This window comes from Theobroma cacao, chromosome 4 (genome assembly GCF_053813885.1).
Source record: "Theobroma cacao isolate CCN51 chromosome 4, ASM5381388v1, whole genome shotgun sequence".
NCBI classification, from domain to species: domain Eukaryota; kingdom Viridiplantae; phylum Streptophyta; class Magnoliopsida; order Malvales; family Malvaceae; genus Theobroma; species Theobroma cacao.
Genome location: NC_142642.1, coordinates 1,732,741 through 1,745,416, shown reverse-complemented (window position 1 = coordinate 1,745,416; position 12,676 = coordinate 1,732,741). Strand labels below are relative to the sequence as shown.

Here is a 12,676-nt window from a genome sequence, read left to right as displayed (position 1 = left end):
GCCACAGTTTCACCCGGCGCAGGTTAGCCTCAGTTTTATTCCTTTCCGAAGAAACACGTCAGAATCAGTTCATTTTTGTTTCATTTACCAAAGCGCACATTAGCATCAATCCTTTCGCTTTCTCTCTCTCAATTTCAAACGGCTAAACGTGACACCCTTTATCCCTCCCCTCCCGGCCCCAGTCCTAATTTTCGAACAAAGCCCCCTAACTTTCTCAAAATTAAAATCGGACCCCGATTCAAAAACCCACCATTTCTAAATTTCCATTTTCGATCTTCTCAAAAGAAAATTTTCCGAGAAAGGGAGAGGGAGAGGGAGATGACAATGGATAGAGAGAAGGAGAGAGAGATAGAGCTCGAAAGTGCAATGTACACGAATTGCTTGCTTTTAGGTTTGGATCCGTCGATAATCGGACTCGGAGCCTCCAACGGAACCCCTCGGGTCGGACTATTCCGTCATTCTAACCCTAAATTAGGCGAACAGCTTCTTTACTTCATCCTCTCTTCTCTTCGTGGCCCCACTCAATCCGCCAGAGTAATAATCTTTGTTTCCGGTTCCGTTTAGTTTTGATCTGGTCCGTATTGGTTTTCAGTTTGGTTATGCTTTTGGATCTTTCAGGATTTCGACAGAGTTTGGCCGATATTTGACTCAGCGCAATCTCGTGATTTTCGAAAGGTTCACTGTTCGATTTATTTGTTTATGTTTATGTTTTGGAGTTATATTCTTTTTGTTTGAATTATTGATTGAATTTTATTTATTTATTGATAATTTAGGTTGTGCAAGGGATAATTAGTGAGCTGGAAGCACAAGGAGCTCTACCGAGGAGTAATTCGAGGGTTTCTTCGCTTGCGACTTGCTGTGGACCAAGGTTAGCTAGTTAATTTCTGTTTGTATGCCAAGAAAATTCAAGCGAGTTTAGCAAAATGAAAAAGTGTGCAATTAGCTTGCCTCTTTTACTCAGTTCTAGTTGCGTTAGGCTCTTTGGAGTGAATGATTTACCATATTTGGCACTGAATGTCAATGTAAGATTCAAAAAGTTTGAATTGTTTTATTTGTGAGTAGGTTTCTTGGCTGATGAAATTTGTTCGATTGTTAGATTTGTTGAACTTTTGTGGCAACTTTCATTGCATGCTTTGAGAGAGGTTCATAGACGGACTTTTGCAGCTGATGTTGCTTCTAACCCATTGCCTGCACCCTTGACTGATGTTGCATTTTCACATGCTGCTACACTGCTTCCCGTGACAAAGGTAGTACTGCTCTATATACTATTAATATGAAGTACAAATGATAGTTCCCTATATTAGGTTCGTACTTCATTTGTCTATTTTTCTCTATGTTTTATTTTCTCATACCATATTTCACTTCATGCATACTTGTATCGTTTGTTTCAAAAAGCTTTTTTTATTTGACCTTCCATAGCAGTGAAGTGACATGCTTTTTGTTAAACAGGCTAGAATAGCACTTGAACGGAGGAGATTTCTGAAAAATGCAGAAACAGCTGTGCAGAGACAGGCTATGTGGTCAAATTTGGCTCATGAAATGACTGCAGAGTTTCGTGGCCTTTGTGCTGAGGAGGTAAGTAAATAATAGTTAATCACTTGTTTGAACTATTTTTGAGTATTTATGTCAAATATAATCCCCTTGCCCCTTTTCCATTTTGTTGAGGGATGACTTTGACTTAATATCTTTAACTAATACCTTTCATTGGCAAACCTGGATCTCAGGCTTATTTGCAGCAAGAGCTGGAAAAACTACATGACTTGAGGAACAAAGTGAAGTTGGAAGGGGAGCTATGGGATGATCTTGTCTCTACTTCAAGTCAGAATTCTCATTTGGTTTCAAAGGCCACTCGGTTGTGGGAGTCTATATTAGCTCGTAAAAGTAAGTAGCAATGAATCAAATATGTTCATTTATATCTTCATTAACTTGTTTCATTTTCATACCTTGATATTACCAACCCATATGTCCAGGTCAGCATGAAGTTCTTGCTTCAGGCCCTATTGAGGATTTGATAGCTCATCGGGAGCATAGGTAACTTGCGACTGAATGTCATTTTGGATGGTGCATAGGCCACTCTTTGCCCCCCACTTTATATGTATATTATTTTCCAGGTACCGCATCTCCGGATCGTCTTTGCTTGCAGCTATGGATCAGAGTTCTCAAGCTCCTTATACAGACGTCTTATCCATTCAGTCTGGTGATATGGATGACAAAGAACAGAATGATGGATATCACGCACAGGTCAATGAAGAGACACTTTCTCGGGTAGATGATAGAAGTGGAAGAGTCCACCAGTCTGTTGATGTAGCAGAAATTATCAGACGTTGGACGCATGCGTTACAACGCATTCATAAACAGTCACTTCAGCTGGTATGCTGTTTTTTTCTGTTTTCGTTAAGTCAGCTGTCTCAGCTTGTACTAATACTCGGCCATCGGTACTGAATTCTGAGTAACTTAATGTTTATATAGCACATAATTATGAATCTGATGCTTGTTTAAAATTGTGGTATTGTAAATTTTATTGCTGGGTAGATATTTTTGCAACATCAAGTTTGAAGTTGTGGCAATGAAATTTGTGGCTGGGGTCTCTCTTCTATTTTCTATGACCAAAAACGTTATTAGCTATAAGCAAAGCCCTTCACTTAAAATTTTCCACCTTTGGGGGATGTGAACAAGATGTTGGTTATAGTATATCAGAAATGAGAAAATTTCAGTTTGCACTTTCTAAAATTATTTAAAAAGAATTTGGAAGTTCAAAATTATTTGTGGAATTATGGATTGCATGTTGCTATTTATAACTTTTGAAGTAAGGTGCTAGCATTGGTTTTGCAATTGCTTTGCAGGCAAAAGCTAATGATGGAGAGGGTCCTGATATCTTACGGAGTGCACATGATGGTGGCACAAGTGGCCATGCTGAGTCATTAGCTGCAACTCTTGCTGAGCATCAACAGCACCTGGCTAGCTTTCAGGTAATAAAATAGCCAGTGTACATAAAGTAGTTATTTACAAACTCTAAGTACCGGGAATTTGAGCAATTTCAGTTTTCTAGTCATTTTTTGCATTTGTACATATCTTGTGTATCTTATTCTCATCAAGTAGGTTTTCACCGAATTAATTGTTGGGCTAAAGGTCCTAGAAACATTATAGTACTCGGCAAGTAGGTTGTTGAAGTCTTCAAGAACCTTAAATATTGCTAGATATGGTTTCCTTAACTTACTATTCACTTGGTATTGGTAAAGAATTTAGTGAGGGCATAGATGACTATCCACCTTTTGACAGCCCAGAAATGAGAAATTCGGTTGGCAACTGCTAAAGTATGGTCAAATCCTGGTCTAGAACCTTAAAAATCTAGCGATTTATTTAGTTCATGAAAGTTTTAGTTTAAATCATTTGGAGTTCTGAGAACTGACTGAATGGGAATATTTGAGTTTGTTTTCCTCTTCCTTGCTTTACTTTGTACATGCATGTATGTGAGTTTACAAGTATACTTACACATATGCCTTTCCTAAACCATAAATTGCTGTTATCTAAATGATCTTTAAAGGGCTCTTTTTGGCACCTCCTTGTTGATTTGAGATACTATTCTTACATACTTTCTAGATGACATGTTGTAGAAATTTCTGTTCTAAATTTATAGTGCATTTCGAATGCAGGTGCTTATTAACCAATTAAAGGAAGTTGCTCCAGCAATTCAGAAGTCAATATCAGAGTGTACAGAGAAAGTAAATTGTGTTTCCTCCAACTTGCCTTCTATGGGCAAGCATCGTGGTCAAGCTAGCTCACCTATTCAAGCTCAGAGCAGTGGAAGGACCTTGGTAATTGTTGAATGAGTAAATCATGTCGTGTAAACATTGAAACTATTTTGAAAACTTGGAATATTTGTGTTTGTAGAACTCTTGACTCATTTTTAAAATAATTTTCTGGATTATGCAGGAAAGTAGCTCTGATGATGTCGGTGACGTTACTTCCAAAATGTCTACTGTTCAGCTTGACAAGGTTTCAGCTAGTCCTCCTGCTTTAAAGCTCCCGCAGTTATTTAGTTTAACCCCAAATTCATCTGGAAAAGGTGGAAACATGCAAAAGCGACATACTTTAGCTCCTCAGACCAACCAAACGGAAATTTTGTCCGAAAGGAACTCTGTAGACCAGCCTCTACCAAACAATCTCCCAGATAGCCCACCCCAAGGTTTGCTGCTTTCATGCTCCCACTTGTCTCCCTCCATATAAATAAGCTCTAGTGGCTGGCTCAATGCATTTCCTTTTATCATTTGAAAGAGAATCGGTGATTTAACTACTTTAGTGGAAGGTTTTGATTCTCAATTCATGTTGCAGATAGTGACAATTCTTATGTTCAGAACTTAAAGAGATCTGTGAGGCAAGCTGCATTGTCAATGCCATCCTGCAATTCAGAGTCATCACGAGACAGTCAATCTGATGAAAGTTCTGAACACTTCTTCGTACCTGTATCATCAAATAATTTTTCTCGTGGGGGGCCAGAAAGTAAAGTGAGCTCGATAAGGACTAAGAGATTGTTTTCAACTCAAACAGGCAATTCCTTGCTTGACAGCCATGGTGGCAATGGTCATATTGGGAGTAACTATGATGACTTACCACACATGCTGAACAATCTGGATTCCCTTAACGATTTTGATCAAGTAAATGGATTTCTCTCAGCTGCTGCTTCAAGTTGTGCAGCTTCTGATGGGCAAAGGTCATTTTTTGACATGGAAGAAGCTCAGGATCAGGTCTTCTCCCCTCCTTTGCTGATGGACACATCCCTGTTAGCTGATTCTTACGAGGATTTGCTGGGTATGTTGGTTTACTTGCGAACTATTACTATTAAAACACATCCATGTAGATGCTGTGCTATAAGTGTGTAAATAGGATTTTTTAAATTACTGTTTTGGTTTTCTTTTTAATCCATTAATTATCGCATCTACCAAATAAATGCAATATTCTAGTGTTGCAAGTGGGAATTTTGCTATGGTTTTGACTTTTGAGCCGAGTTCTATTCTGTTTCGATTTCTACCTCCTTGTTGGGAATCATTTTTGATTTGGAGGTTTGTTTGTGCAGCTCCCCTTTCAGAAACCGAAACTGCCTTGATGGAGCATTGAGACTGGAGTTTGGACGATTCTGTTCGGATGGTTTTGTTTTTTGACCCTTGGTTGGGATGTGCAGCACTCTCACATTGATTTGTTGTATGACACGATGCTTGTATGTACTTCCAGAGATGGATTCACAATGGGGGCAGCTGCCCCCACTGATATCTTAAAGACTTCTTGGTATTATTTTTCTTTTGTAACTAACACAATTTTAAGAACAGTTTTTATTTTGCCCACACTGATTAATTTAGTACTATCTTTTATTGATCATGTTTTGTGTAAGGACTGTTGAGGAGTTCTTCGGTATGAGCACTTTGGTAAGATCCCTCTTTGAAGCCTCTTGAATTTTTTGGTTACAATATGAAGATAAAAAAGAGACGTTTGCTCCTTTTACTCATTAGATCTTATTATATGTCTGTACTTGTTGGACACTTTCCTTCATGCACAAAATGACAGGTGACGTTTGTTGCTTGCCAATGAGGTTTATTGACTCTGTATTGTTTAGATTACTTTGAATGTGAACTAGTAAAAGAGTGTACATAACCTTTAGCATTGATCTCTTTCGGTTCCAGATTTGATATATGTTTGACCTTTTCTTCTGTTCTGTGCTTGAAGATGTGGACTTCCCATTGCGGTCACCAAGTCCGACGTGTAATGATTGATTTTGGATTGTGATCCTTCACCAACTTCATATTCATTGGATTTTGCAGGTGAATTATTTTGAAGTTATCTCAAACTGTATAATTTCTAAAGCGGTCGGAAGAAAATTTAATTTAATTTTTTATATTTTTATTATATTTAATTACGTTTCTATATTTTTATTTTTAGTTGTTATTAATTATAATGTCATTCGTCATTTTTATGTTACAAGGTGATGGCATGATAGTTTGATATGTTATAGTAGATTATGACGTCACATGTGAATATAATTTGATAATATAATTACATGATAGTTTTTATTTTTCATGTCAGTTAATATTAATACGATGTGTATATAAAATAATAAATAATATTTTGATTTATAATAATTAGTTAATTTTCAGTTATAAAAGTTTATTTAGTAAAAAATAAAGATATAAGACCGAGATTGAAGATAATAAAAAATAAAGATTTATTTTAATTTTTTTAATATTTAAAAAATGTTTAAAAGTATTATATTAAAAGAAAGAAGAAATCTTAAAGCAGTCAAAAGGAGGATTAACTTGATCAGTGGAGTCTATTCTTCTCCTTGGATGTGGTTTTGAAAACAGAAAATAGAGAACAGATTAAAAGTTAGAAAGGAATTATTAAGTCATGTAAGTTGCAAGGACGCCATCACAATGACCATTTCATTCAAACCTCACCTAAATGTCTTCAACTACTGGGGTCATTTGGCAACAAAAAATGGTTCCTTGCCTTTACCAACGATGCCATATATATATATTGATAATTATGGGCATAAATATAATAAATCTTCTGGGGTATTTATTCAATTCAACATTTCATCTTTTATTCTGTTCAAATAAATTTTTAAATTTTGATTTAAATTTAAATAAACTTTTAATTTTGATGAAAATTTAATCATCGTCAATTCAATGTCAATTGGTTTAATTTTTTTTATTCATATGACATATAACTTGATCAGTTGATATGGTGATTTCGATTCACATAAGTTGTTATGTGATTTAAACGATATGTCACATTGGTAAAAAAAGTCAGGTTAGTATTGATTTAATGGTAATTAAATTTTTGTTAAGATTAAGAGCTTGTTTGGATTTAAATTAAAATTTAAGAACTCAGTTGAATGTAATAAATGAAAGTTATGATATAAATTTTTTTAAATATTTAAATCATAATATAAATATTACAATAGTACAAAACTGTTATAATTATGTTCAATTTGATTACAAATATTTGGTATAAGTCAAAAACATTTACTGATTTAATTAACCAATATCTTCGTAAAATTTTTTCTTGGTTAATGAAAAAGGAATAAAGAATTTCTTTGTATTGAAATGGAAGGTGATGAGAAAACATTGAAAAACTTATCATAAAACAAATAGGAAGGAAGCATATGATTACAATGCAAGCTTCAAATGATTTTAACAGCTCATAAAGATATATAATTAACAAAAAAAAAAGACTTGAAATTCAAGGAAAACAATTTTCCTTTTAAGGTTCAAGTTCAACTGGTATTGTTTTTACTTCACGCGCCAAGGAAGCACGTGGGATCGAATGCCCTACCATAACGGGAAACTGTGCCAACGCGGGGATGTTGAGATGTAATCTATGGAGCTTTGGGATGACAACAGGCTGTGACATGGATCTGTCAAATCTTGAAAAATCCCACTCGCATTCAAGTGGGTGCGTGAGGGTCACCACCTCAAGGAAGTTGTTGACGGTTTTCCCATTTTAAGCTGCTCCTCATTCTCTCCGAAAGCAAAAAAGGTGGGTTTTTGGAAAAGGTCGAGGGGTGATTTGGTCAATTGGATTCCATCTTCATCTGGAGAAAATCAAAAGTGAAAAAGTCTGAGCTTTGAGGTTGAAATGAAATTTTGCTGGGAAAGTTTAGAAAAGATCAAATCTTTACAAAGAAAAAGGAAAAAAAAAATAGAGGAGAAGTGGGATTTATTACAACAATTATTTACTTAAAGAAAAAACAAAACATCAACAACAACCGAAGGTTGATTGATGATGATGATGTTCTTTCCTAAATCCATTATATTTCTGTAGATTCTAACTCTCTCTCTCTCTCTCTCTCTCTGTGTCCTTTGAGAAAGAATGGAGTAGCTCAACTATCTCTTTTGTAAGTGATAGATTTCACTTGTTTTCTTGGTTTTGGACCAAACCTCTCTTTCTTTCTTAATGTCAGTTACAAGTTTTGTTTTTTCGTTTGGCTTATGTCCCTTTTGGATAATTTTGTAGGGTCGCTTTTGGTGGAAAATGCTGGTTGGGTTCTTAAGATCAAACCCAGATCTTGTTACCTTTTGATCTGGTAGAATGCTTTTGTTAATCTTTGGAAGCTGAAGAAAATTAGAGCCAAGGAGACAAAAGGTGAATATTCCGTATCCCTTTCCTTTTTTGAGTAATTTAGCTAGAAAATCAAATATTTTGGAGCTGAATTTTATGGTTTGGTTGGTGATAATAATTGGGTATTTGTTTATTTTTTGATTGGTTTAGGCACATGGGGTTTTTTTTTTTGATACAAGTCAAAAAATGATGCATGCTTTGCCACTCAAAAGGAGAAAAGAAGATGAAGTATATTAAGGTTAGCTATACATAATTGGGGGTTTTTGTTATAAGTTGATTGATGTACTCTAGCTTGGATTTTGTCTTCTGTGTTTTAGATTTTTTTCAACATATGAAGTGGGTTGGATGTTGCTGTTCAAGTAAACAAGGAATTTTCTCTGTTGGAATGAGTAATAACTCATCTTATTGAGGATGGAGTTGCACATTTATTTGTGTGTTAGCCTTATCGGTGGCTTTCGATTTATGAGTTGACAGTCTTGTGCAACTAAGTTTTCCTTGCTGGGCTGATATCTCTTTTCTACATCCTTGATGGTGCATTTGCTTTGAAGGGCTTTCTTTTAATATCCGGTTGTTAAGTGCATAAAAAGAGATTCTCCATCTAAGTTACAATGATCAAACAAATACTTAATAGGCTCCCACGGAAACCATCTAAGTCCAGTGACAATCGTGATGGAGGAGGAGGAACCTCTACCTCTTCATCAAATGCTTCTACCAGTTCAAGAAACAGCGATCTAGCAAGTACCCGATATGCAAACGCAAGTGGTGCAGCCTTTTCTGGATTTAATTCTACTCCAAATATAGGGCTGAATCCAGGCAATAAGATTTCTCAAGTGGTGAATGCAAAGCTGAATGGGAATATGTTTGCTTCTTTTGAGGCATTGCCCAGTTTTAGAGATGTTCCAAATTCTGAGAAGCAGAACTTGTTCATCAGAAAACTGAACTTGTGTTGCATTGTGTTTGACTTCACTGACCCAACCAAAAACTTCAAAGAGAAGGATATCAAGCGGCAAACTTTACTAGAGCTCGTGGATTATGTTTCATCTGCCAGTGGGAAATTTTCGGAGATTGTGATGCAAGAAATTGTAAAGATGGTGTCTGTCAATTTGTTTAGAGCACTTACTTCTCCGCCCCGTGAGAACAAAGTTTTGGAAGCATTTGATTTGGAAGAGGAGGAGCCCTCAATGGACCCTGCATGGCCTCATTTGCAAGTTGTTTATGAATTTCTCTTGAGGTTTGTGGCATCACCTGAGACAGATGCAAAATTGGCCAAGCGGTATATTGATCACTCTTTTGTTCTAAGGCTGTTAGATCTTTTTGATTCAGAGGACCCCAGAGAAAGGGAGTATCTGAAAACTGTTCTGCATCGCATCTATGGAAAATTTATGGTCCATCGTCCATTCATCAGGAAAGCAATCAACAACATCTTTTACCGCTTTATTTTTGAAACTGAAAAACACAACGGAATTGCAGAGCTATTAGAAATTTTGGGAAGTATAATCAATGGGTTTGCTTTGCCACTGAAGGAAGAACATAAGCTCTTTCTTGTTCGTGCATTGATACCGCTTCACAAACCAAAGTGCATACCTATGTACCACCAGCAGCTATCTTACTGCATCACTCAATTTGTGGAGAAGGACTGCAAGCTTGCTGATACTGTTATACGAGGCTTGCTAAAGTATTGGCCAATTACAAATAGCTCAAAAGAAGTCATGTTCTTGGGTGAACTGGAGGAAGTTTTAGAAGCCACACAACCTCCTGAGTTTCAACGCTGCATGGTACCCTTATTCCGTCAGATAGGCCGTTGCTTGAGTAGTTCGCATTTTCAGGTAGGGATTTCGTTAGTTCACTACTTGCAACTTTCCTCTCTTTCTATTCTTTATGAAAGTCCCTTAACAAAACAAAACTAGTGAAGTAACTTTAAAAAAAGAGAGAAAGCTTTAATGGTTTAGATGAAGTGGCTTTATTAAAAGCAAGAACAACGAGTTGACATGATTTTCTTTATCAAATTGAATAAACAAGAGAAAGCTTTGATGGTTTAGATGAATTGGCTTCGTTAAAATTAAGCAAAAGCCACAAGTTGACATGAATATTTTTTCTTGCTTGCCCTGTTCCTTTCTTTATTGTGATTCTCCCTTTGCCCAGTAGAATGGTAAAATCTTGTTTTGCTGATGTACTATACCATCATTGTTTCTGAATATCTAAAAGAGTAACCTGAGGTGGGCTTAAGGTGGTTACGTAAATGCATATTAGTGAGATTAAATGTTGAAGTATCAGATCCAAGAAAATCAGTTGTGATCTATTTCTACTGAGACAGTTCTAAGACTGTAATTGTCGACTGCTTTTAACCATATAAAAGTAGACTCTTCATCTCATTGGATTATATTTCTTGACTTTCAAACTGGTGTTTACCTGTCTGGACTCTGCCTCAGAAAGTTTACATCCAATATTGAGGTTGGAACTTTATTGATGTGCACTGCTTAATCTTCTTCAACAATTTCATTCTGTTCATAAAGAGAGGAGAGATAGAAATGTGTAGTTGGGTTAAGCAAATAACTTGAAACTTAGGTACTCAGACCAACATCTAATCAAAGGAATTTGGATGTATTTGGACACGCAGAAAAATACAGGTCCCAATTCCACTTACTATTAACCAACTAAAAGGAATCAGTTGTTCCACAACTGACCTGTTATGACAAAGCTGTGTCCTGTTGATGTTGACTAACTGAAGGATGTAATAACAAGACCTTTCAAAAAAGAAAAGGTCACTCTTCACCAGGGAAAGAGTTAAATCTTCATAAAGTTGTAATTGAAATAATTAGATTTGCAGTGACAATAATGAAAACAAACCATGCCTTTTCCCACTAGATTTGATTGCCTAAATGGTTAATATTGTGTCATCATTCTCTATTTAGGACTTCATTGTAAGTGATGAAACTGAGATTATCACGAATAACTAAGAATCTGGATTGATATAATGATTTGTGTTTGATGAAATGGACTCTCTTCGCAAATTTATCATATGGTATTAACATGCAGTTGTTAAATGATGTCATAGGGTTTGTGATAAAGAGGTGTTCCCTATTAGAAAATCTCTGCATCACATTACTTTCAGATACCGAGGGCTACAAGATTCATTTATGTTTAGGAAATTTACTTGTAGAGTATTAGCATACAAATAAAAATCTGTAGATTTGGTTGATAGCCTCTTTAATTTAGTTGGTTTGCCCAACATGCGCTGGCAAGAGGATGGATTTCTGTTTCAGTTTGTTTATAGCTATTGGGAGGATATCTCCATGGTGGTCAGTTTTTATATAAATGAAAGGCTTTACTATTTGTCTAGATGTTGATGCTAGTTTAAAATTTCTTAATAATAGTTGTAGTCATGAGGTGATGCTGCATCGAGTCAGTTATGCTAGCAATGAATATACACACTTACATTATTGTGCAGAGATATCATTTTCAATGATTAAAGATGATGTGCTTATTTTCTTGCAGTCTTTTTTTCTCTGTCTTTAAAATCTTCGATACTTTGTTTATAGGTGGCAGAGAGGGCTTTGTTCTTATGGAACAATGATCACATTGAGAATCTAATAAAACAGAATCGGAAAGTTATACTTCCAATTATCTTCGCTTCCTTGGAAAAGAATGCAAGAAACCACTGGAACCAGGCAGTTCAGAGCTTGACTCTAAATGTCCGCAAGATTTTCTCCGACTCTGACCCTGAGCTTTTTGAGGAGTGCTTGCAAAAGTTTCAGGAAGACGAAGCACGGGAAAATGAGGTTAAATCAAAACGTGAAGCCACATGGAAACGATTAGAAGAGATTGCTGCAATGAAAGCTGCAAGCAATGAACCTGTGCTTGTCTCCCCAAAAATAACTACTCGGAAGCCATCAGGCTAGGACAAGAGATTGCCATTGTAGTTGCTGATGGTTTTCATTTCAAGGTCTGTATGCAAACCGTATAGGTTGGTGGACATGGTGATTTTGGGAAGCAAGATGATGAAGCTGAGTTTTTATTATTTGTATCAACTGTTCACCGTCTGAACATTTGGTTTGCTAGATTTTGATGTCACACAGGTTCATCAAGATTGCTGCTTATGTGGGGTAAATCTGAGCTCCTTTTGCTCATATATGCTTGTATATAATGGATTGGGGACAAAAAAACAAAAAAACAAATGAGTTTGGCTTGTAAAGTAGACATCTTTTTCCATTCATAATCTTTTAAGGGTGGCAAGAAAGCATGAATTCCAATTCTATCTCTTTCTTTTATTTGGACCACTGTTGTGAGTATATTGTTGAATACTCATAGTTGTCGGGATATCTCATATCAGACGTGAATGATTTTGAAATCAGTGGATTAAGTTGGGATATCTCATCTCATATCAGACGTGAATGATTTTGAAACCAGTGGATTAAGTTTGAAAAGTTGTTCTAGATATTGTATTCACAGCATTTTGAATATAAACATTTTGAATCAGAATGATTTTGGGAAACCACCTACTGAAGTTTTGGCTAACGGTTTAGGTATCTTGTGTTTATTTTAAAGCATTCTTCTCTTCTTTAAT

The 12,676-nt window shown here is 35.9% G+C and overlaps 2 protein-coding genes across 3 annotated transcripts; both read left to right on the top strand.

Moving 5' to 3' along the window:
- Positions 1 to 228: 228 nt before the first annotated feature.
- AUG6 (HAUS augmin-like complex subunit) lies at positions 229 to 5,373 on the top strand. Its single transcript, XM_018120202.2, has 13 exons — positions 229 to 534; positions 619 to 675; positions 774 to 868; positions 1,097 to 1,247; positions 1,450 to 1,575; positions 1,725 to 1,881; positions 1,971 to 2,031; positions 2,112 to 2,370; positions 2,844 to 2,969; positions 3,654 to 3,815; positions 3,934 to 4,186; positions 4,333 to 4,809; positions 5,075 to 5,373. The coding sequence occupies exons 1-13, from the start codon at positions 319 to 321 to the stop codon at positions 5,113 to 5,115; spliced, it is 2,181 nt and encodes a 726-aa protein (XP_017975691.1). The 5' UTR covers positions 229 to 318; the 3' UTR covers positions 5,116 to 5,373.
- A 2,134-nt stretch (positions 5,374 to 7,507) lies between these two features.
- Positions 7,508 to 12,365, top strand: LOC18600927 (serine/threonine protein phosphatase 2A 57 kDa regulatory subunit B' theta isoform-like). 2 transcript variants are annotated; one of them, XM_007031670.3, is made up of 5 exons: positions 7,508 to 7,888; positions 8,008 to 8,136; positions 8,263 to 8,350; positions 8,430 to 9,938; positions 11,652 to 12,365. In XM_007031670.3, exons 4-5 carry the CDS (start codon positions 8,721 to 8,723, stop codon positions 12,009 to 12,011), a joined length of 1,578 nt encoding a protein of 525 aa, XP_007031732.2. In that variant the 5' UTR covers positions 7,508 to 7,888; positions 8,008 to 8,136; positions 8,263 to 8,350; positions 8,430 to 8,720; the 3' UTR covers positions 12,012 to 12,365. The 2 variants fall into 2 exon arrangements, with proteins under 2 accessions (XP_007031732.2, XP_017975473.1); XM_018119984.2 differs by lacking the exon at positions 8,263 to 8,350.
- The last annotated feature ends 311 nt before the right edge of the window (positions 12,366 to 12,676 follow it).

Bases quoted from the DNA above. Each gene is read 5' to 3' on its own strand.
- AUG6 (XM_018120202.2), top strand. From the start codon at position 319: ATGACAATGGATAGAGAGAAGGAGAGAGAGATAGAGCTCGAAAGTGCA. The intron at 2,371-2,843 runs GTATGCTGTTTT...ATTGCTTTGCAG, and splicing joins ATAAACAGTCACTTCAGCTG to GCAAAAGCTAATGATGGAGA. The intron at 2,970-3,653 runs GTAATAAAATAG...TTTCGAATGCAG, and splicing joins AGCACCTGGCTAGCTTTCAG to GTGCTTATTAACCAATTAAA.
- LOC18600927 (XM_018119984.2), top strand. From the start codon at position 8,721: ATGATCAAACAAATACTTAATAGGCTCCCACGGAAACCATCTAAGTCC. The intron at 9,939-11,651 runs GTAGGGATTTCG...CTTTGTTTATAG, and splicing joins TGAGTAGTTCGCATTTTCAG to GTGGCAGAGAGGGCTTTGTT.